The 24,494-nt window shown below is 34.1% G+C and overlaps 1 protein-coding gene across 1 annotated transcript; it reads right to left on the bottom strand.

The window, feature by feature from the left end:
* On the bottom strand, positions 1 to 24,384 carry LOC138324556 (uncharacterized). The gene is made up of 8 exons (XM_069269607.1): positions 23,999 to 24,384; positions 14,219 to 14,309; positions 13,722 to 13,886; positions 12,875 to 12,994; positions 11,699 to 11,789; positions 9,472 to 9,584; positions 4,582 to 4,773; positions 1 to 1,088 (listed from the first exon to the last, which is right to left on the bottom strand). The coding sequence occupies exons 1-8, from the start codon at positions 24,341 to 24,343 to the stop codon at positions 883 to 885; spliced, it is 1,323 nt and encodes a 440-aa protein (XP_069125708.1). The 5' UTR covers positions 24,344 to 24,384; the 3' UTR covers positions 1 to 882.
* Between the last annotated feature and the right edge of the window lie 110 nt (positions 24,385 to 24,494).

The raw sequence follows: 24,494 nt of genomic DNA on the forward strand, positions 1-24,494 counted from the left end.
ATTAGTTATATAATTTACTCATGTCTTTTGTTTATGAAATAGGAACATACATCTAATAGGTCTACATACAAAGTTCCATTAAGCTTGGTGCACATTTACTCACATTACTATGTTCACAAGGTTCAATAATTAGTTTTCAAAGGGCAATAACTCCGTAAATAAGTTAAAGTCGAATCAAGCATATTTTCAAACTTGTTTGAGATTTTTCCAATGTTAGTCTACATAGAAAGTTTCATCAAGCTCGATGCAAATTTACTCAAGTTATCATGTATACAAGATTCAATATTATAATTGCAAAGGGCAATAACTCCGTAAATTACGATCTAATCAGGTCGATTTTCGAACTTGTCCGAGATCTTTCCAATCCTAGCTCAAACACAAAGTTTCATGAAACTGAGTGCATATTTATTTAAGCTATAAACAAGGGGCTACTAGTAGTACTTTCGATAAGCAAAGTATAAAGAAAATTGGAATGTGGCAGTTTCTACGGGATTTTTAACATTAGCTTGAGCACCACCTTTCGGTTTTCATTCAGATATCCAATCGTAATTCTGCAATAAATTAGGTTGCATAAATTCATCATTCACAAAACAGGAAAAGTATTTCATAGTTGATTTGAAATGTTCTTTTTGTACATTGTAATATTACAATTATATTAAAGTACATTGTTCACTTTTCGCATGGTCGTATAATTAGAAATCATGATTAAAGTGAACATAGTTGCATCTTGTAATAAAAAGGAATACATAAAGATAAGTTTGGAAACTCTCTCCGGAATATATCCATGATAGAGCAATATGCCCCGATCCTTATTACCACACGTTCACAATGCCGGACACCAATTATCTTCAATTGTTAGTGTGGCAATACATTGTTCACAGGCTACTCACAGTATGTGTGGCAATAATCCGTTTCCATCATCATACGAAGCCAATCATCGAATGGGTCGTAACATATACGTGTAAAAATGACGTCACTTGCTTCCAAATTCCAACTTGTCATATCAAATACAAATGTGCCATCCGGCATAACGAATTCTTGTGTTTGGTGATTAATGTATCCCTCAAGCCATAGGTAGTTGACTGTATCTGCAAGACATTAACGGAAATATTCATTTAAATCAATATTAAATTGAGTAATTTTGACAAAATTGCACACATATTGTACATTTACTGCATAATTGAATTTGAAACGAGCATCCTATCATTAATGTAATTTGGAAAATCACAATCCAAAGTTTGTTTGTTTGCTTGATTATTTTAACGTCCTATTAACAGTCAGGGTAATGTAAGGACAGTCTCTCATGTATGCGGTGTGTAGCGTGTATGAAATGCATGGTGCATGCTTTGGGATTCTGCGGTATATTCGTGTTGTGTCTTTTTGTACAGTGGAAATCTTTTTTATAGTGCTATATCTCTGAAGCATGCCATCGAAGACACCAAACAACATACCCCACCCGGTCACATTATACTGACAACGGGCGAACCAGTCGTCCCACTCCCTGTAAGCTGAGCGCTTAGCAGAGCAGAAACTATCCCTTTTAGGCCACAACAATTTGAAAAATAGTTCTTCGGGATTTTGGGGAATAAAGTGGGGCGAGAGGGTGTTTTTTTATTTTTTTTATTTTCATTTTCCCAAAAAATTGGGGCGAGCGGTATCAAAAATGAGAATATGATGTATACAAACATTAACACAGGGCTAAATCCATTATATTTGTGTTTTATTTACATGCAGGTTGTAGCATTTTATGTTTTGAGAGTCAAAAGAAAAGATATAAATAACATATTTGGCCCTGTGCTATTGACTTGTCTGAACTATGTTTGATGTATGTGCAAAGGTTTAAAGAGAACAAGGTAAAAACCAATATAATGATAAATTCGACATTTGTTAACAACAATAATACCTGACTGATATGCCTTGGCATTGAAAAAAATATATCAAATTCAAATATATTTATACTATAAATCAACAGTGTTTTTATTTCTCGGAACTCTACTAAAAACACTATAGGAAAATCATAAATATTGTTGATCTACAATATTGGAAAACTGTAAAATTTTGCCACACCCAATAGAACAAAAGGTTTGCATTTGCTTACATGAAAAAAAGAATTTTCAAATAAGCAAATGTAATAATTGGATTGTTTTAGAGTCACACAAAATCAAATGTAAATATATTAGATATTAAAAATCACAGTATAGATATAATCTTGACTAGTCATGCAAAACTAAAGAAGCATTCAATATCATCTGACATATTAATTTCAATTGCATTAATTCTTATATTAGTTTCTGTGACCTTGCTTTCATCTTTGAAAACAAACATTCAATACAAAAACATTCTAAAGTTGGAAGGAGATTTAATCCATGTTTTGCTGTTGATGGCATGATATGAAGTAAATGTAAAAAATAATAAAAATTGAATTTGATGCCAAAATTCAGAAAAAGAAAATAGGTTCGTAATTTTAAGCATTGGATTATATATGAAGCCTGTAATTTTATGTCTCACATCGATCACATTTTCGTCATTTGCATTTAAACAAATCTTTAAACGTCTTACGGTACAGGGAACAACAACATCTCTGTCGAAAGTTTTCACAGTTGCAATATAAACACCCGCCATTTCATTCGTTTTTTCTTAATCTGGTTCCCTTTTGCGCTTAAACTTTCGTTTTCTTACCGGTTTAAGCGCTCAAGTGATAAGGATTTCAGCGTGTCTAAAGCACAAACCAGAAACGGGAAGGGAAAAATCGGACTTTCGTTCTTCGGATTTCCGAGCATCTGAAATAGGGGCGGTAAATTTTTTTTATTTTATTTTCTAACTTTTCCATTTTAGGGGCGGGAAATCCTGAAGAACTAGGTTTCAAATTGGTGTGGATTTATAGACTTTGGGGGTGTCTAGGCCAGAGGATAGAAAACAGTGTCAACCTCACAGTGGTGAGCGCTCAACAGAAAGCCAAATCACAAAAGCCAAAATCAAGATTTAAAGGTAGGCCTTTTCATGCAAGGGCCCAACCAAATAATTTTTTTTTTTGTAAAATCTAATAAACGAAAGAAAATATAAAAAAAAAAATCATATAAAAATACCTCAATTCAATTTCTTAATGCGTATGACATGGAACAAATGTGTCTTGAATACAAAATTGAAGGAAATCCTTGATTTATTACGATCGCCAGGCTGACAGGATTGTACGCAAATGAAGCTGCGATGGATTGTGTTGTCGAAGTTTCGCGCATGCGCATTGTTAAGCACTAAAAGTAAACAAAATGGCTGAACGAAAGTGTGTGAGAAAAAAAAGAAAAAACAGAAGTCACATCTCAAACGGAACTCGCCCGGATTCTGTTTGGACTGTGTTGCACGTGGTGAGTTAAATTTCAACACATGTGCCAGCGCACATACAGCGGCAGACTAACTACTTATATGTTTGATGTACTAAGCTAGCGAACGTATGTAAGTAACTTAAAGTGTTATAGATTTTATGTCATCTGGAAAATCCTGTTGATATTACTTCTATGACACGTTTAAACAATCCATCGTACTTCGATTTGTTGTTGTTGTTTTTACTAAACATGCCGTGGCAAGACTGTCACTTCTATAGATCTGACATTTTGTTGCACGCTTCCGTTTGTTGTTGCAGCCTCGTTTTGGAAAAAAATACGTTATGTTCTATGTAAAGCTTGACTTCGCTCTATTTTTAGAGGAGTATTTTCCTGGTCAAGCTAGGCAACTGACCACCCATATTGTTCGCTGTATGCATCGAAAATGATTTGAAGATTATATCTATGAACAGGATAAATTTCAATTTCGTAAACTTTATATTTCATTGGGCGAAACCTACCTTTAATGCCCTATTTGCATTCCAAAGTAGGACGACGATTACTTTGTGTTGATCTATGGTATAAGGTGTCTATATTAACAGTTTTCCAAAATGACTTGTAGTTATGCATAGGCTGTTATTTTGACTTATCCTTTGAAGGTTTCCACTAAACACTATCTATTTGTGCTAGTCATGTCCAAGTTATGAACATATGAACACGTATATTGTATACTTTAGATGTATCCATATCGTTTCAGAAATACTTTGTATACTTTTTATATGTGAGTCTTTGGAAGGTCATTTTACAATAGTAAGATAGTTATGATACATTATCATTTAAATCTGAATAAATCATTATTCATCACAACTTGTTTGACACACCCTTACCATTTATATCGCAATAATCATTTCCTGTCGTTAAACATGACTGTAGACCACTTTACTTTCACGTATACAACACTTCACATCTTCGTTACTTTCACATCAATGTAATCCATAAACTTAATTTATTTTACACCGATTGCGAAACAAATTACGTGTCTTACAAATCAATTGTGATTGCCTGAAAGTATACCCTCTCAGAGTAGGGGACACCGGAGTGCCCGAAGAAAATACACGTTATCCATGTGAAAGGCGAGTGGCTTATCAACTGTACTACAACAATTATTCACGTAACTTTTGTATTCGCTTTTATGCTCTCTCGTGGAAGAATGCGAACATTAGTATCTCACCAAAATAAATTGGTTGATATAGTTTACACTGACCTGGCGCCAGGAGAGTTGTTGGTGTATCACTTGGGCTGTCAGAGGGGACTGTTTGGTATGACAGGCGGAAACCGGCGTGTGATATCCCGCCATCAGAGTGGAAAAGGATAAAGGCTGCACTATCACTTGTAGTCAAATTAAATCCCGCATTTCCAGAATATTCTCCAAGAATTGGGGAATTTTTATCCGGTCCTACAATACAAGGAAATGTAAAAATAATGATCCACCTGACAATGACGCATGCGTTAAATACGTTAAACAGAATATGCCTAATATATATATATATATGTGATTGTGCGCTCCCAAATGGTTAAAAGCCTTACTAGGTTTTAGTCTATTTGAACCCTTTTTGCCCCGCCCCTCTGCCTCAAGGAGTCGACCGGGACTAATATGGATATCATGTTAAAATGCTATCGCGATCAGACTTATAATTCTTAACAAGTTTGACTCATTTTGTATGAAATTTGAGCAAAAAATGATCATAAATGTGTTTTTCCTATAAAAACTATAGTAAACTTGACCTCCTCCCAAGGGGGAACCGTGGGACCCCAGGGTCATATAATTTATATTTTTTGTATAGGACCTTAAGACCTTTCTATCTTTGAAGAGTATTTGATTCTATCACATTTGTGAATGAAGTAGAAGATTTTTTTTAAATTTTAGTCAATTTTACCCCTTTAGCCCCTCCCGCAGCCCACTGGTGGATGGGGATTATATCATTCACAATTTTGATTGGCCTGATGCGTTATAAGGTTTTTATGCCATTTTTTGTCATTTTTTATGTCATTAAAATTGCTTTAGCAGTTTTGGAGAAGTCGAAAATGTAAATTGTTTACGGACGCACGATGGACGACGTACGACGCACGACGGACGAAAAGCGATTAGAATAGATCACTTGAGAATTCGTCTCAGGTGACCTAAAATATCAAAATTGTTTATGCTATTTTCATTCATGTAACTTACTAACGAAGGTAATTCACCAACTTTCAGTTTGAGTGCACCGAAAATATTTTTTGAGACGCTGGCTAATTCAATGAAATATATATTGTGAAAATTTTGGGAAAATTGTAGACAAGTAATTTTGTCGTTTAAAGGTTACAATTTGGCAAGGTCTATTTTAGTAACGTAAAAAATCAATACGAATATACTTATATTAGATCATTATGTACGGATCCAACGGTGCCAACATTAACATCTAATTCAATACTCAATTGTAAAGTTTGGTAGGATTTCTAATTGGTCTATTTAGTGATATTTTGTAGAACATCGATTTTTTACATAGTCAAAATTACAAACCTTTCGATAGTTTTAGACCATTAAATTTGTTTGTTTGATTAATTAACGTCCTATTAACAGCCAGGGTCATGTAAGGACGGTTTCCCATGTATACGATGTGTAGCGTGTATGTAGTGCGAGGTGCATGTTTTGGAGACTGCAGTATGATCGTGTTGTGTCTTCTTGTATAGTGGATCTGTTTCCCATTTTATAGTGCTGTATCACATTTTTTAATAGCGAAACTACCAAGATATTCTGGTTGTCGTTAGGATCAATTTTACTAACTACATGTACATTTAATAACATAAATATCCTTTATATTGATATTTGGAATATTTAAGAAAGATGAATTCCATGCTTTGCATTTTCAATGGGACCAATTTCATTCGTCCGGTTTTTTTTTTTTTTTGATTTTCATTTTCATATACAATGTAGACTCTTATCAAAATCTAAGAGTTTGATAATTTTTATACTGAATATGATGTATTTGTCCAAAACATTTCTGATTGAGTACAATGTACATGAGTATTACAAAACAATCAAGCACCAAGTGTGATGATGGGGGAAGCATACTACTTTTGCTGAGATGAGAAAGATATGTAGAAAAAGACATGGATTGCTATGGTTACTGTACCTAATCATTTAATAAAGTGTCTCTGGTGGTCTGTAAATGATCATCGGTATTGCACTATTACCAGTTTTTACAATCCTGTAAATTCGGAATTTTAGATCATGAAAAACATATTTCCGCGTGTCTTTAATCAACAACAATCACATTTCTTTCATGTAGTCGATCGGTTGTATACGTACTTTCAAAAATTGATTTACACCTTTCAAAATCAGAATACAATGTAATTCGATTCTGTTTAGAAATGGCTTCACATGGGCTGGACTAAAACAGTCACCGCACCGCGATCTCCTGAAATTAATCCTTATGACTACATATTTGTCCGTTATACAATTAGCGTAACGAACGTTGCTAAATCATGCAGTAATAATCTTCCTATTATATTCTTAGAACTCACATAGTACGTAAATCATCGTGTCTTCATATGATTTTACAATATACTTTGTGCAATTAAGATTTTCACTTTTTTTAGACCCTGATTTTTGTCGTGTAAAAATATTTTGCAATGTTTTATTTTCAGCCAATCAAAATCAAGTGTCAGTTGTTTAATCAACAATCTCAATCTTAAACTACTAAGAAATATTAAATATAGTAAAATTATTACAATTTTGAACAAACAAAATCATCATATTTCAAATTTGTCTTGGTTTTTTACCCCAAAAATATTATACATGTGTATACTAGTCTAGTATACTTGATAGGTTAAAATTGGTAAGAATTGTATCCTTATTCAATAATCATCTTCAAACCATTTTTTTACTTTGTCATTACTTACTTTATATGCCATTCAGCTGTAAAAATATGAATATTTCTATAAACGCATTTCCAATAATCACCTAGCTTGAATAGTGAATCATTATGCCCTAAAATCATGAAATATTTGTAATTGTGATTTAATAGTGTGATATTTTACGATATATAGGCAATAAAATCGGACAGACGTTACATTTAATGTAACTAGTCATGTAAACGATCCGGAAAACACTTTCTTCGTTTTCTCTGTTTTATGATTGAAAAGGGCCGTGGTGTGACCAAAGTGTAATATTGATAAGATATATCTATCCAAATTATGATTTTTAATCGACAATGTTCCATTGTTCGTAAAAGAGGTCCTTTGGTATTTTTTTTACAATCCAAATATAACAAAACCCTATTGGAGCTTTAAAAATGAAAAAAAAATGTGTTTCAGTTTCCATTCTAATAGTTTTCAGCTTACACAATCGTTGTTATGTTCATATATGTCTCAAATTGTTTTATAGTTTCAATATGCTTCAATGATTGTAAGATATTGTAACTCATATTGGTTTAGGGAGTTTAATGAACTTTCGTTCAAATATTTGTTTTACCCCTCCGCTCAATCCTAAGCTTGAAATAATCGTTGTCATTTTATATATCAATTGGGGTTTTTTCGAAACATAGGCTTGTATTTCTTTCTCTCTTTTTTTTTTTAATTTAAACAATTGTCATTCTCACCTTTTATTAAATTTTAATTGACATCGATTAGTGAAAACACAAACATTGGCAATGACGTAAACTTTAGAAGGAAAGAATCGCCAACAAACATTTTAGAAAAAATATACAATAAATATCAATATAAATGTACGATGCTGATATTTTATTCTGGCGTCATAAATCATTGAAAAGACATCCTATTGATTTGTATGTTTGTAATGTAAACATAATTCCTTAAAAGAAATAATTTAAAAATTCATTATCATCGATTCAAGCATCCAAACAATACACAATACGATCATTCCATAGGTACATATAACATTAAACTCTAACTAAGGACGTGGATAAACAGAAAATAAACAAAGTAATCTTTGCATGAGTAATTGGTAACTACCAATAAGTACATATGGTGCTCTGGATACGATTTACTCCACTAGAACGGAAAGCCATGCGCTTTCAGATAGTGATTGCACGAATGCAGATTCACATTTAAAATATTGTACAAAGCAAATATTGCAGAAGGATCGCTCCCATATCTTAATTAAGCGCTGGTATCACTATTTTTTTTAATTTCGTCTGGATATGAACGAAACTTAAGTTTGCAAACTGTGTGAATCTGCAAAATCCCACAAAGGTTGCAAACAAAATTCACTGCATTATCCGATGAAATGAAAATATAGTGACATCAATGCTTATAATTAATTTTTTAGCCTCCTTCATAAAATGGTATACGTTTCAACCTACGATTCCATTGATTTTCCAAATAATTACTTTTCAAAATCAATACGCAGCGTCGATGTCTATTGTGACGTCCCGAGAAAGTCGGCTTTTCGTGCAATTCTCGGATTTTGAAAGATAAAATAGTCATTACAGTATGAACTCATCTATAACATTCATATCACTGCCTGATTATCAATATACAAGTACCTTGAACATTTCTCGTTAAATACCTTGAACATTTCTCGTTAAATATTTTTTTTTAAAAATCGATTTTTTTCCCCCAACAATGTGTCTTTTGGGAATCGAAAATCAGCAAAAGTATTGTTCCTTGAAATATCAGTGTCGTGAAAAAGAAGTATGAAACAACACAGTTTATTTCTAAGATCCTAATTGTAAAAATGATAAATATTTGATTTTATATATTGCCAGGGGACAAACCTATAAGATAATCGGATTAACCGATGCGTATGCGACAAGTCTCCCTGCTTGAAGTAAACGTCAGAAAAGAAGTTTTCTAATGAATAACACATCAATAATTCTAACAATTAGAGCGTCAAACTTTCGGGATCATCGCATATTTAAAAAATGCTGATAAAATAGTCCCTGGAGCATTTGCCTTATCATAAGTAGTATATCATGTTTTATTGAACGAACAGAATAAAATGTTTTCTAACAGTATCTCAAAATGCACGCGCTTTCAGGAAACTATGAGTATCGGTTTTTTTCATTTGGCATGCAACATAAAGAAGCAATATTTAGAATGTAAGTTTAAAATTTCTATCCATTTGATCGCTAGTTTACCCTGCTCATCTTACCGTCAAATATCCATAAAAAGTCATAGTCGTCTTCCAGATCTAAAAAGGTCGACTCTATTCTAATCTTCTTGCCAGGCTCTGAGGTGGTAAACACGCAGTTACAGTATGTATCACTGTAATTACAAAAAGTCAATCATAAATTCATACATCATATCCTAAAAAAAACAATGATATGAGCAGTATTATAACGTCATTTTAATTTAAAGCTGAAATACGCCGCCGACGAATGTCAAAAATAAGAGCAAGCGCATAAGTATTTTCTTCTGTTACAAAGGTTACTTACTTTACACCATTACCAATATTGAAAAGTTTAAGCTTCTTGTTTTTCTTTAATATAAAATATTTAAAAAAATACTTAATTGCGTTTCGAAAAAACTTCACTGCACCATATCCTATATAGAATAAAGCGCCAATTGCGCATGCACCAAAAGCAAAATATTTTTTGTGTTCATTGCACACATAAATACACGATTACACTACAGTTATTGTTCAAATGATGAGTATCGTTTTTGCTAAATTTTGTTTGTTTGTTTGTTTGATTAATTAACGTCCTATTAACAGCCGAGGTCATGTCAGGACGGCCTCCCATGTATGCGGAGTGTAGCGTGTATGAAGTGCGAGGTGCTTGTTTTGGTGAGACTGCGGTATGTTCGTGTTGTGTCTTCTTGCATTGTGGAAAACTCTTGCCCTTTATACAGTGCTATATCTCTGAAGTATGCCACCGAAGACACCAAGCCATACATTCCACCCGGTCACATTATACTGACTGTGCTGAGCGCTAAGCAGGAGCAGAAGCTTTCACTTTTATAGACTGTGGTGTGTCTCGGCACCAATCAAGCATAACTGTCTACATTAAAACACGTTTAAAGCAAACACGTAGTTATAACGTAGTAATAGTCGTACTCCGTCAATGTTACTAACATAATAATATGTACTGTGTATATGACGCAGTATGACTATAACGACGTGAAGTGGTGGCCACCAGATGTTCGTTATAACCGTGTTTTATTGTATACTGGTCACATCAAAACTTGATATTGTTGTAGGCGACTGAAAAAAAGTTGTATGACGTTCGAGGTCTGATCTTACATTTTCTTTTATTAACATTCTATTATCATTTAAGGACGTGCCGGAGAAAAGCCATCCACCTACTTACGATCCGTATCCGGCAACCGCCCCACGTCGCTTTTAAACATAGGTGGTATAGATCTACTGGTAATATATATTTCATGAAACCTAGTTCGTTGCGGACACAATATTTATTGACTTGGCCCTGCAGGTAGGGCGTAAGAATTGTACCTGCTGCCCCTATTGCATGATCGTAAGAGGCGACTAAATTTAGGATCTTATCTTTTCTTTCTTCCTAAATTACTTTATTCTTCCTAACGTCTCCCTTGACACCACCTCACTTTTGGCCTTTAGTTGAGCGCTCGCCCCTGTGAGGAGGGCTCTGGGTTCTGTCCCCTGGCCGAGACACACCAAAGTCTATAAAAATGGTAGTTTCTGCTCCTGCTTAGCGCTCAGCATAACGGGAGTGGGACGACTGGTTCGCCCGTTGTCAGTATAATGTGACCGGGTGGGGCGTGTTGCTTGGTGTCTTCGGCGGCATGCTTCAGTGATATAGCACTATAAAAAGGGCAACAGTTCCACTATACAAGAAGACATAACACGAATATACCGCAGTCTCCCAAAACACGCACCTCGCACAACATACACGCAACACACCACATACATGGGAGGCCGTCCTTACATGACCATAGCTGTTTATAGGACGTTAATTAATCAAACAAACAAACAAACAAATTTATTGACTAAATATTCCCTACTGGCGTCGGAATTAGTTTGATCTTGGAACCCATTTGCCATTCCTTTGTTTTGGTTTATTTTTGTTTACTTTTTATTCATCTGATTTGCACAGCTAGGTACACGAATGGTAAACCGATAAATTTATAATGAAGCATTAGAAGCCGTATACATAAAACTGGTTCATTATCAAAGATGAAAACGATAATACATTTATCTGATAGCGTGAATGCATTTAAGCATATAACTTAAACACCACGTGCATATCAATTGATGTCATTTACGTAAATAATTATCATTAATTATTAACTCAGCAAAACACCACTAGTAATGTCAACATTATACACGACGTTCCCAATTAATATATAGAATAAACACTGCTATATAAAAACTATAGTGCCAATCAATTATTGGTGTTGCTTACTTTTTGTAGTCGGAATTGAGAACACAGTCATCTTCCATATACCGTGTAAACTCGTCAGCAATCAATCCCTCGGGACATATCGGGCATCTTCCTGGTAATGATGATATTGTTTAAATAAATCTTTGTACAAGATATAGTATTTACGGTACGGGCATACTTATAATGTGTGGTAGATATCGAAGGGAAATGCATGTGAGAAAATAATTTCAATAAATGCGAATTATAATACTTGATTTTTAAAACTGGATATTTATAAATAAATATAGGAAAATATGTAAATTGTATTTAAATGTTATTGTTGTTATTCAGATAACGTGATTTTGTAGATATCATATAAAATCAAGGCACGACGTAAAACAAGCACGTGTAACAAATACAACTCTAGATGTTCACTTTAAAATGAGATCAGTTGCATTTATATAATTTCTTCGAAATGCGATCCAATAGAAAAATAACATGTTTTTTTTTAACTATAACCAGTTATCAGTTAGGTGTGCCTTGGTATCATTTGATCGCAGCTATCCGCCCTATCAATTGGTCTATCATGGTAAAAATCATATTATTTATTTTGTTAGCAGTAGTATCATATTTTTGTCCTAGCTTGAAATTGATTATTCTTTAACCATACAATCATTGTCACTACCAATCCGATTACAATACAGATTATTATAGCCACTCCGTTAAATAGGGGATCTGACAACATCCCATATGGGGTCATGTTCAGATGACCTTTATACCAGGTGTACTTCAGATTACACGCATTTTATACATCTTGCTACGTCAATTGAAAACGCTATTTCGTCCCAGTATACATATACAATTAGCTTTGATGTGCTCCTCTGGAGAGATTACTACGTACAGGAAAATACTTCTGACAGTTTTTTTCAAACTATTTCGTCCCCTGAAATTCCCTGTCAAGATTTTGCATGCGGCAATTTGATTGGTCATTTCCAAAGGTCACCTAGACATGACCCGTAATGGGATTTTCTTAGATCCTCTTATAAAATGTAGTGATAATAAGGGTCTGTAGTTTAATCAGAATGTGTCACTATATACCTTTATTGGCTTTGTATGCGGATATTTACTACAATCCTACATTAATTAATATACATGATGTAAGTACAGTAATCAACATTATTAATATTCACGAGGTCAGATGATATAGTATGTTCTTACCATGACTAACATTCACGAGACTAGGCCACGCGTTATCGTAATGAAGTAGATTCTTGCCTTTAGACAGACAATAGTCACGGGCACGGTAGTAGTCGGTGATGTGTGTGATAGCTCCACAGTCTGTGTAAAAATAAAGTAATAAACCAGAGTTGCATTCATTCAAATGTCTCTTGGCATGAAGCACCATGTGCCTCAAATTTATGGAGTAAAACGCAGGTACGAATACGTGTACGTTATATATCAATCATATCATGTTTCATTTGAAGTTTAAGAATTTCTTAGAATCTAAGAGTGTATATATAAAAGACTCTTTCATATCTGGATATGAAGGATAGGGATATTCTACCCGAGGGTCACAAAATGTAGTAAACCCGAGGCTTGCCGAGGGTTTTGCAACATTTTGTGATCCCGAGGGTAGAATATCCCTATCCTTCATATCCACTTATGAAAGAGTATTTTTCTTTCATACCTCGACGTTTTATTGCAATTTTTTTTTTTTTTTTTTTTTTTTTTTTTTATTGCAATTTTACAACTATAATATCCCGCCATTTTGAAATAAATTCGAAGAAATCCACGGCTGAAAGTCAATTTTTCATACATGAAAAACTGCGTGATATTTTCAATAAAAATTCCGTTGTTTGCATCTTTCATAGTAAAACCAGTCAAGTTTGTGAAAATAAAAAAGAAGATTAAATTTTACAGAGGAAATAGAAATTTTGTTGACGCCGTGACGTCACGAGGGTTTATTGCATGGGTAGCCATGCAATACAGCCTCAGGCGGCATGAGTGTATTGCCCTAGACCAGCCAGTATTACACCCATAGGTATGAAAGAAAAAAGATATCTACCTTTACATTCAGTGTTGACATCCGTCCATGTTCCATCTGCTAGACAGGTTTTCTGTAGAGTACCATTATGTATGAAGCCATCATCACAGAGAATGCCAACTGTACTTCCGATCATCCGATCATTGGAGGATAGCATGGCATTTTGCAAGGACGTAATGGGGCACTCTACCCGTTGTATGTCGATCAAATTATATAAAATCAATTTCATTTGCAATAAGAATTATACCATGTGTCATCATTGTCTAATTTCTAATAGATATATGTTGTCTTGAGCCAAAAAAACAGATAATGCTTTATAACATTAATATTTATGAGAGGTAATTTCATTGAAAAGTACTAATTCGATGATAATTGCATTCAAAGTCGTTTTGCCTTGAACGTGTTAAGATTTATCCAATACAGTTTTAAATTCATCAAATTTTGACTTTGTTAATATGATCTCATTAACAGTATGTAATGCAAATTTCCCTATAATAAGACAAGACAGAAATGTTTACCTGACTTTATACAAAAGGCATTTCCGTTTTTTATCACGTGGCATTCTGATCCGCTTGGACATGTCGTGTGTGTACAGGGACTGATATTGTTCTGTTAATGAAACAAATGCATCTTTTAAAACAATGTATTTTAATTATCCGACGTTTTACTGTCGGCTCTTTACATCTCCACTTAGGCAGTTGCAGAATACTTGTTGTACGTCGGTGGTTTCTCTCTGAGTACTCAAGCTTGCCTATCCCGTATAAAAAAGATAATTGCCTTAATCACACTGGCTATTCATTGTGCGTAAAACCAAATCAAAATAAGACATATCTTTCGAATCCAATAAAATATGTGTAAGAATATAATTCTAATAATAAATTTGACATTCCTGAGTGTGAAGTTTTTGTACTGTGAATTATAGTTTTTGAAAAGACAGCATTCGGACTTATTCACGTACCACGCGATATCCGTTTCTTTCTTTGATTAAATTAGCGTCTTATTAACAGTCAGGGTCATGTAAAGGACGGCCTCCCATACATGTGTTGTGTTACGTGTATAAAGTGTGTGTTATGTTTTGAGAGACTGTAGTATATTCGTGTTATGTCTTAAGCATACCGCGAAGACACCAAGCAACACATCCCACCGGTCATATTATACTGCCAACGGGCGAACCAGTCGTTTCATTCCCTTAATTCTGAGTGCTAAGCGAGACGCAGTAAACTACTACTTTTTGCAAAATCATTCCACTTTTATGTCTACCTGCAATCACGTAATTAGAGCCCTAGAACGCCGGATGTTCCGGATGATCTAAAATATCCAATCTCGATCGGGTCACAGATTATTAATATATATCTTAAATGATATTTTTATGCATTTATCAGACAGTAGCCTCAATAATCATGCTGATGACAACACAATGTCTTTCATAAGGAACGTTGCATCAAAAGTCCAAAGTGTTTTAGAGAAAGAAAGTAAAATTTCAATTGACTGGTTTTCAAATATTGGGATGAAGGCAAACCAGATAACTTCCAAGACATTAGCTATTTCAAGATATCTAAGCAAACTTATCAAAAACTTTTAACCTCATTGAAAACACAAATGATACCTTGTGAAGGCACCGTAAACCTTTTTGGTGTAGATACAGACAGTGACCTAAAATGTTTAAATCTCGTTTATCATATTACATGTAGAAAAGCCTCAAAATAATTATATGTACTGAAAAAGATTAAAAAATCATTTTTATAAATATCTTTCTTTTTTTCAAATTCTAATTAATGGCAATCAGCCTTGAGTTTTTGTAATATTACTAATCACCAGGAAAATAGAAAAGATACAGAAAAGAGCAATAAGATTTATTGGAAAAATAATTTTACATCAACAATTCTATTATCGTTAGTGAGAAGCATAATTAAGGTTTTTTTATTAATGGGCAAATAGTATGGCAAAGAAGTTTGAAAGAAATTATATAAGAAATTTGGCAATCAGAATTTCTATAAGGATCAAAACTAAATCCTACAAATTTTACTTTTAGACAAAAACAGCCTGTCATCAAAAAAACAAGCGCCAAAGGCGTCGATACTACAACATTTAAGGAAAATCATCTGCAAAAAAAAAATTGGCCCTCGGAATACAAATATTGGATTTTATTTTAATGTTTCTGAATCGTCTCCAAATGTTTCATGGTATACTTGTACAAAAGTACAGTTACATATGTACTTCTAAAGAGGCTTTCGACGTATAACATGCAGGTTACCTGGAATTCATTTTACGAAATCTTAGAAGAAAATGCCTGATTGTGCTTCCTGCCGGCTATTACTCTGAGTGTTTGAGAGTAATATTCAAAATATTTTTTATGGCAAATGCTATTAGGATCTGCACATTGTAGAGGTTTAGGTAAAAAGGAAAAAAAATGATGTTTTTAATTTCTTAAAATGCCCATTGTTAGGGAAATTAGCATTTTCTGTTCTTAGATACCCATTTTATAGAAGAACCAAAGAATGGGAAATTATTGAGCAATTGAGGGGTTTTTAAAATGTTATTTCAGTTCATATTTAGAAACAAGGGACACTCAAGATTAACATAACTTGCAATCGATATTTTTATTAAAACAATCGATTAACATTGATTAATATATATGGTTCGAATAGAAATGATCCAGACTTCTATAAAAAATCCATGAACATATTAACATTTCTGACAATTCGAAACTGTATTATGTGTGGCGACTTCAATTTAGTTTTAGACTGACATTGATTCCAATAATAAAATCTACTTGTAAATAATCCTAATGCACGAACGCATGTACAGTTATTTGCATCTAATAGTAAAGTTTGTAAATTTAGTTGATCCGTTTTTACTTATTCATGTAATTCAATCCAGACTAACAATCGATATTCATGGAGGAAGAAAAACATAAGTTAGGCTAGATTAGACTTTTTCACACTTCCAGATAACTTTCCTTCAATCCTTATTGATAATACAAAACAATTCATGCAGGATTAACAGGATTAGACCATTTCTATCATATTCATTTAGATCTTAAACTAAATAATATAGTTAGGAGGCAAAGGCCAGTGCAATGCTCCAGTACGAAAGCGTTAGGAGTATCAGTCGCGTAATCGAATATCTTATTTTAATCAGATTGAGGCCTGTGATGTGGAAATTCAATAATGATTTTCATATGATCAGGAATATGTGCAAAAAGTTAAGGATTACAATTTACAACACTAAAATACAATATTCTTCTGATATGTATCATAACGATATTTAAAATATCACGAGATTCTGACCTTTTGAATTGTTTATACATGTAAATGATTGCTGTTTACGAAACTTTACTTTTAGAGATTTGGGGAGTAACAATTTCACATTCATCATTTAAGAACAAAGAAAGATATGAAAGAGAAAAAGAAATTCAATGACTAAAATAGACTTACTTGAAGAAAAATGCATTGGGAATATTAGAAAAAATAAAATGAAAGGGCATCTAATTCAATTTAAAGTAACTTGGCTTGAAGAAGTCGAAAAGACCATTCTTAATATTTTTGTATTTTGGAAAATTGTAACTATATTCAATTAAACTATTATGTAAAATAGAGAAAAGATAATGGTGATATATTAACGGATCAGGAAAGAAGTTCAACATTTTTATAAATTATTGTATTCAGATCATTCGCGATCGGGGTCAATTGAAGATGTTAATCTGGATCATCTGTTAAAGTTATATGTGCCGTAACTAGCCGAAAATTTGGATATATTATTTTTTCTTCAATAATCTATTTAAAACCATACGTTTTAATGAATAAAGCTGTGAAAATCATTCAAATGGACAGACAAAGATATATAATGCCTTATAAACGTTAGATGGAACACATATGTTATGCACTGCGAAAATTCTTTTTTTTTTTATGTCTTATACACGTTTAGATGGAAACATACCTTCAGAAATCACTCTACAATTACTAATAATACTGTATAAATGTACAAGGAAATTGTGGACAACAATATGGCTTCATGGTCTTACCGTATGAACTCATTTAACTACACTGAAGATGTTAATATAATGATTTTTGGCAGTTTTAGCTCTCTTTTGTACTTGTAAAATTAAAACCTATGCATTGAAAGTATTGCAAGTTTAAAAATGTTGGTAATTTTTGGAGTGGAATAACATATTAAAAGCTCTTCTTGATTCGTGACTATGAACAATACGGCACATTTAACTTTAACAGGTTTTGATTTTATTAAGAGGGATCATTGACGGAGACAGAAGTACGAGAGGGACCATTGACGGAGACAGAAGTACTAGAGGGACCATTGACGGAGACAGAAGTACTAGAGGGACCATTGACGGAGACAGAAGTACTAGAGGGACCATTGACGGAGACAGAAGTACTAGAGGCACCATTGACGGAGACAGAAGTACTAGAGGGACCATTGACGGAGACAGAAGTACTAGAGGCACCCCATTGACGGAGACAGAAGTACTAGAGGGACCATTGACGGAGACAGAAGTACTAGAGGGACCATTGACGGAGACAGAAGTACTAGAGGGACCATTGACGGAGAAGAAGTACTAGAGGGACCATTGACGGAGAAAAAGTACTAGAGGGACCATTGACGGAGACAGAAGTACTAGAGGGACCATTGACGGAGACAGAAGTACTAGAGGGACCATTGACGGAGACAGAAGTACTAGAGGGACCATTGACGGAGACAGAAGTACTAGAGGGACCATTGACGGAGACAGAAGTACAGAGAGGGACCATTGACGGAGACAGAAGTACGAGAGGGACCATTGACGGAGACAGAAGTACTAGAGGGACCATTGACGGAGACAGAAGTACTAGAGGGACCATTGACGGAGACAGAAGTACTAGAGGGACCATTGACGGAGACAGAAGTACGAGAGGGACCATTGACGGAGACAGAAGTACTAGAGGGACCATTGACGGAGGACAGAAGACAGAACCAAGGAGACATTAGAGGGACCATTGACGGAGACAGAAGTACTAGAGGGACCATTGACGGAGACAGAAGTACTAGAGGGACCATTGACGGAGACAGAAGTACTAGAGGGACCATTGACGGAGACAGACAGTACTAGAGGGACCATTGACGGAGACAGAAGTACTAGAGAGGGACCATTGACGGAGACAGAAGTACTAGAGTACTAGAGGGACCATTGACGGAGACAGAAGTACTAGAGGGCACCATTGACGGAGACAGAAGTACTAGAGGCACCATTGACGGAGACAGAAGTACTAGAGGACCATTGACGGAGACAGAAGTACCTGACGGAGGCACCATTGACGGAGACAGAAGTACTAGAGGCACCATTGACGGAGACAGAAGTACGTACTATTTACCATTAAGAACAAGAAAAACTAAATCTCCTGGCTCTGGTGGTTTACAAGCGAATTTTATAATGGGGTTTTTTTCTGGACAAATTTTAAATGTTTTATTATAAGATCGATATGGATGAGTGTCAATTTGGGACTTCTGGTGGCTATGACCGATAAGCATTATTTTTTGTTTACAGATACCCGGGGGTTAAGACATCATGATATGACATATAATTAAGGTCAGGTCGGAGTTCCTTGTGAGTTATGGGGGTTAAACGTTTTGTGTAAATTAGCATCAGCTTGCATAGCAAACAGGCTAAAGTTAATTTTCGGAAACTCAGACAGTTTTTTAAGCGGACGTTATATTGGAGAAAACACTAGACTCATACACGACACTACGAATTATTCAGAATTAAATGATATAATTGGATTTAGATTTTCATCGATTTTGAATTATCATTTTAATCGGCCTCATGGGATTCTTTTACATAAAGTAATAGATGTTTTTAATTTCGGAGAAAGCACCAAAAGGTTGAGCAAAAAAGTATATAATAACACATTTTCAGCAGTTACACAGAGTTGTTTTCAATCAGAATTTTTAAACATACAGAGAGGCTTCAGGCAAGGTTTGTTTGACTATTGTAACGTCCTTTTAACAACAAAGGTCATGTCAGGACGGCCTCCCATGCATGCAGTGTGTAGCGTGTGTGAAATGCGAGATGCGTGTTCTGCGGTATGTTCGTGTTGTGTCTTCTTATATAGTGGAACTGTTGCCCTTCAGGCAAGGTGATTCTGTTTCCCCATATATTTTTTACTTGTTGCTGAAGTATTCACATAAAAATAACAGAAATATCAAGGGCATTAAAGTTTATCAAAAAGACCATAAATTCTCACAGTTTCCAGATGAAAAACTTAAAAACTATAAATACTTCTGAAAATAATATATATAATATCTGTGTTACAGAAGTTGAAACTATTGAGCATTTTTTTGGTATTGTCAAAAATCTTTCCAAATATGGCAAGGCATGAAAAGAAAAATACAATAATATATGAAAAACTATGATATTGAAAATTGTCCAATACCGCTCAATTTTGTTTACAAAATATGATGTGAAATATGCCAATAAATTTTTGCATGATGTTTTATGTTGAAGTACTTAATATGAGTCCATTTTGATTTGTTTGTGTACAATCTGATTAAAATACAGATCCTTATTATCACTGTTTGATAAGAGCCTCTTGAACGGAGTGGTTATAAGGATCTGTTTTAATAAAATTGCTTTGTGAATTGTCTATAATTATGCGTGTGCGAATGTGTCTTTTTGTGCTAGTTTTTGTTTGTTTATACAAATAGTTTAGTCTCTCTACTACAAACATGAAAACAAAACAATAAATCCCAAATCATTATGGGATAATATTCGATACATGTAATTTTTTTTATCCCCCGCCCAACGAAGTTGGCGGGGGATATACAAATGGGTTCCGTCCGTCCGTACGAATGATTTCCGGAGCATAACTCTAAAACCAGTAGAGATATTTCCATGAAACTTCATACACAAATTGGTCTTATGGTCTAGTAGTGCCTTTTGCTATTTTTAGGTTTTCATTTTTTGCATTTTTTCCGTAACCATGGAAACATTGCTGAAAATATCATATTTTTGTACCAGCTTCGTTTCCGGAGCATAACTCTAAAACCAGAAGAAATATTTCCACGAAACTTCATAGACACATTGGTCTTATGGTCTAGTAGTGCATTTGCTATTTTAAGGTTTTCACTTTTTGTAATTTTTTCTGTAACCATGGAAACATTGCTGAAAATGGCAGATTTTTGTGTAAGAATCGTTTCCGGAGCACAACTCTAAAACCAGTAGAGATATTTCCATAAAACTTCATAGACACAATGTTCTTATGGTCTTGTAGTGCCTTTTGCTATTTTTAGGTTTTCACTTTTTGTGCTTTTTTCTGTAACCATAAAAACATTGCTGAACATATCATATTTTTGTAGCAAATTAATTTCCGGAGAATAACTCTAAAACCAGCAGAGATATTTCCACGAAACTTCATAGACACATTCTTTTTATGGTCTAGTAGTACCTTTTGCAATTTTTTGGTTTTCATTTTTTGTACTTTTTCCGTTACCATGGAAACATTGCTGAAAATATCATGGTAAATGGTAAATGTTACTTTGCAAAACTCCACCCATCTTTGTGTATATAGTCTATTATAAATGTCAAGGCTGTATACCTGATTCAACAATTGCAGCCCCGCTCTACTTGAATTATACTCCATCTTTCTTTAGCTAAATTTCATTTTTCCTGGGTTTTTTCCATACACATAAGTCTCCACAATCAAACTTACTTCAGCTTTGATATAACATTGGCGGGGGATCTGAATGACTATGTCCTTGTTTTTTTTACATTTCCAAAATTTATGTCCCTTTAACTATAATTGTTTTCAAGAACTATCTGTAATTCTTCAATAACATTGAAATCACTAAATAAAATAGGTCAAATTATATTTATATTGCTGCATGCTGTGCGAGATCCTTCCTGTGCGAGGACAATATTGTTCGAGGAGTTGACCCCAGGGCGCCTCAACCCTTGCAGCTTCGGACAACAGTTTCACTTTACAAGAAGACACAACACGAACATGACCCATCAAATAAACAAACAAATCTTATCAAAACACACTGATGTGTATATATTTGTTGATATCTGTAAAAACAAAACAAACAAACAACAATAAAAAACACTCAGTTAGAACTATCTCAAGATTATTTAGACAAAATTCAGTTTTTCAAAATTGTCCTGTGCGAGGACAATATTGTTCGGGGAATTGACCTCAGGGCGCCCTAACCCTGACAGCTCTTATCAAAACGCACTGATGTGTATATATATTTGTTGCAATGCCACATATGTATATACACAGCACTCTTCAGCTGGGGAAGCCAGTATTTGTACTTTAAGAGGAGAGAGAGAGAGAGTGAGAGTGAGAAAGAGAGAGAGAGAGTAATATGTAGGCAATAACGGTAATGCGTGTGGGCTTTAAATTAACGTTTAAGTGACAGATAAGTCCCAGTCAAGTTGGGAATGTCTTTGTTGTTTTTGTTTGCCTGACAATGTTTGTTTAACCAACAACTAGAAACATTTAAGAACGGCTTTCCATGTTTTTGTAATTACTATATCGTCAATGTATATGTTTCGGAATCGATAAAGTGAATGCAAAAATGTATGATAGAGCTATAATTTAAAAATTACTCCGAAAACGATAACGATACAAAACATGATAGAGCCATAATATAAAAGTAACTTCGAAAACAATAACAATAAAATACAGACATTTTTATCGATCAATACCGATCAGCTAATATTCAGTATGTTGAGACAGCGTAACATCCCGATCACATGATCTTATTTAAAATGTATTACAGATTCAGATATTTCTCTTATCATTGCAATATACTTAATTAAATATGAATGTGGTTTTGATGTAGATTGAATTGGCGTAAATGGATTCACTTAAATAAATAACTAAATGTTTCAAAAGTGTAATAATGTCTAGTGCTTTTATGCGTCCATGGTACTAGAAAGTGAAGAAATTGATGCATTTACGGAAATATATATTTGCCAAAAGGGGAGAGTATAATTTTTTAACTCCGCTTCAGTCAAACACATTATAACGTACACGCTTACAACGAATTAAATAGTCATGGCGTTATACTTTATATTTACCATCAGTATTCCTATAATGTTTTAATGTTATATGTGCCGTAATCAAGCCGTGGTGTTATCACCACTGAAAATAACCAACATTTTGAAAATGATGGAAACCCGTAAGACTTATCAGACATGTGACGGTTGCATATGTGTTTGGAATTGTCTTTTGTGATAGACCTATCCGCGTGACAGATCCCTATTATACATTTGCATAATCAAGATGTGATCATTAGCTGATAAGAATAATGGATATTATCAATCTCGAGAACGTATTTGTTCAAAAGGCTATTGAATCGATATGTAAACAAACAGTCCATTTTCGCATATTTCCTATTGGCTCTCGGAAAGGGCTTCAAGAGTTAGCTGCTTTGTCGTTGTATAATACAACAGTATACTTTAAACTTGAAACGTAAAACCATTAAATATTAAATTTTCTGCACACCACCCAAGGTTTATATCAAGTTCTACATATTTATTGATTAAACATGAACAATATGAATAGATTTTCATTCATTTAAGGAAAGTTAAAACATTCTATACACACGCGTAAGTGTACGACATGTTGTAAACATTCTTCAATGTATATATCTACTATTATTTAATTAAATTTTCTCTGGCATACACAAGTAAAGCTTTGAAAATCGATGAACATGCTAATTTGGACATGTTTTATTGAAATGTTCTACTTTTTATATCTAATACATATAATGAGGTTTTTAATAAATTATAGGAAAACCTGAATATTTGAAAACGCGTGAGAGCTGAAGACTGGAGACAGTTAGACGAATAGCATGCAAATGTAATTCATATAAACATGTTGGGAACATAAGGATTTTTTTTGTGTCGAAAAATGACTAAGAATGGGTTCCGTTTTATGTATATAGATGAATTACCACTGTGGTGTATATCATTTTAATCATTGTAATATTCGCATAGGATATCGTGATATTTAAATGTTTACCGTTTCTAAACGTAAAGTTTTATTTGAAAGAAAAAAAAAGGTTGCTTTTTCTTCTACACACTACCAATCTTCAGGATTACATTGAGGTATTTTTCTGCGATTCATTTGTAAGTATCATATTAATTGGATGCGAAATAGTTTTTAATGATGACAGTGTGCAATGGTATCACATGGTTCATGTTTTATCATACTCTAAGAACTTGAAACTTGAATGATCAAATATTTACACAATAAATATAAGATACAAGTATCATAAATACATCAAAAGGCAAAACTTACCTCATATTCCGTCGGATTCCATTGACTGGGACTTGTGACGAAGTCGAAGTCGATTGTGGGTTCTAACTCGAACCCTGTAGTTCCGTACAAACACATTAGTGTAGGGAGATGGTAGGTAAAAGCTTCACAAGATGCAGTGGCAACGCAACTTTTGAGGCATAATGAATGTGTATTGTGGGTCTGTGAGCGGAATACAGAACTATTTGTTAAAATAAATCCTCTTCTGTAGCCCTCCGTGCAAAACTCCCCGACTAAAGTTGACGAAATAAGCGGTAAATAAAGGTATAGGATGACATATACTGAAAGTCCTGCCATCGCCTGACTAAATCTGACAAAGGTCGTCATTGACACGGATGCATAAGTCAGAATAGATGTGTTTGCTGCTCTTACTGTAGGTGGTATGGATAGCGATCATTAACCGAAACATAAAAAGTCATCACGTGCAAGCATTCTATAATAATGTTATCACGCATGCGCAACTGTACGTGTAACTTGC

This window comes from Argopecten irradians, chromosome 5 (assembly GCF_041381155.1).
Source record: "Argopecten irradians isolate NY chromosome 5, Ai_NY, whole genome shotgun sequence".
Classification (NCBI taxonomy): domain Eukaryota; kingdom Metazoa; phylum Mollusca; class Bivalvia; order Pectinida; family Pectinidae; genus Argopecten; species Argopecten irradians.

Coding starts and splice junctions, on each gene's coding strand:
- LOC138324556 (XM_069269607.1), bottom strand. CDS start 24,343: ATGACGACCTTTGTCAGATTTAGTCAGGCGATGGCAGGACTTTCAGTA. Junction 13,887..14,218: donor TGCCTTTTGTATAAAGTCAG/GTAAACATTTCT, acceptor TACAACGGGTAG/AGTGCCCCATTACGTCCTTG. Junction 4,774..9,471: donor CTTTTTATGGATATTTGACG/GTAAGATGAGCA, acceptor CTTGTATTGTAG/GACCGGATAAAAATTCCCCA.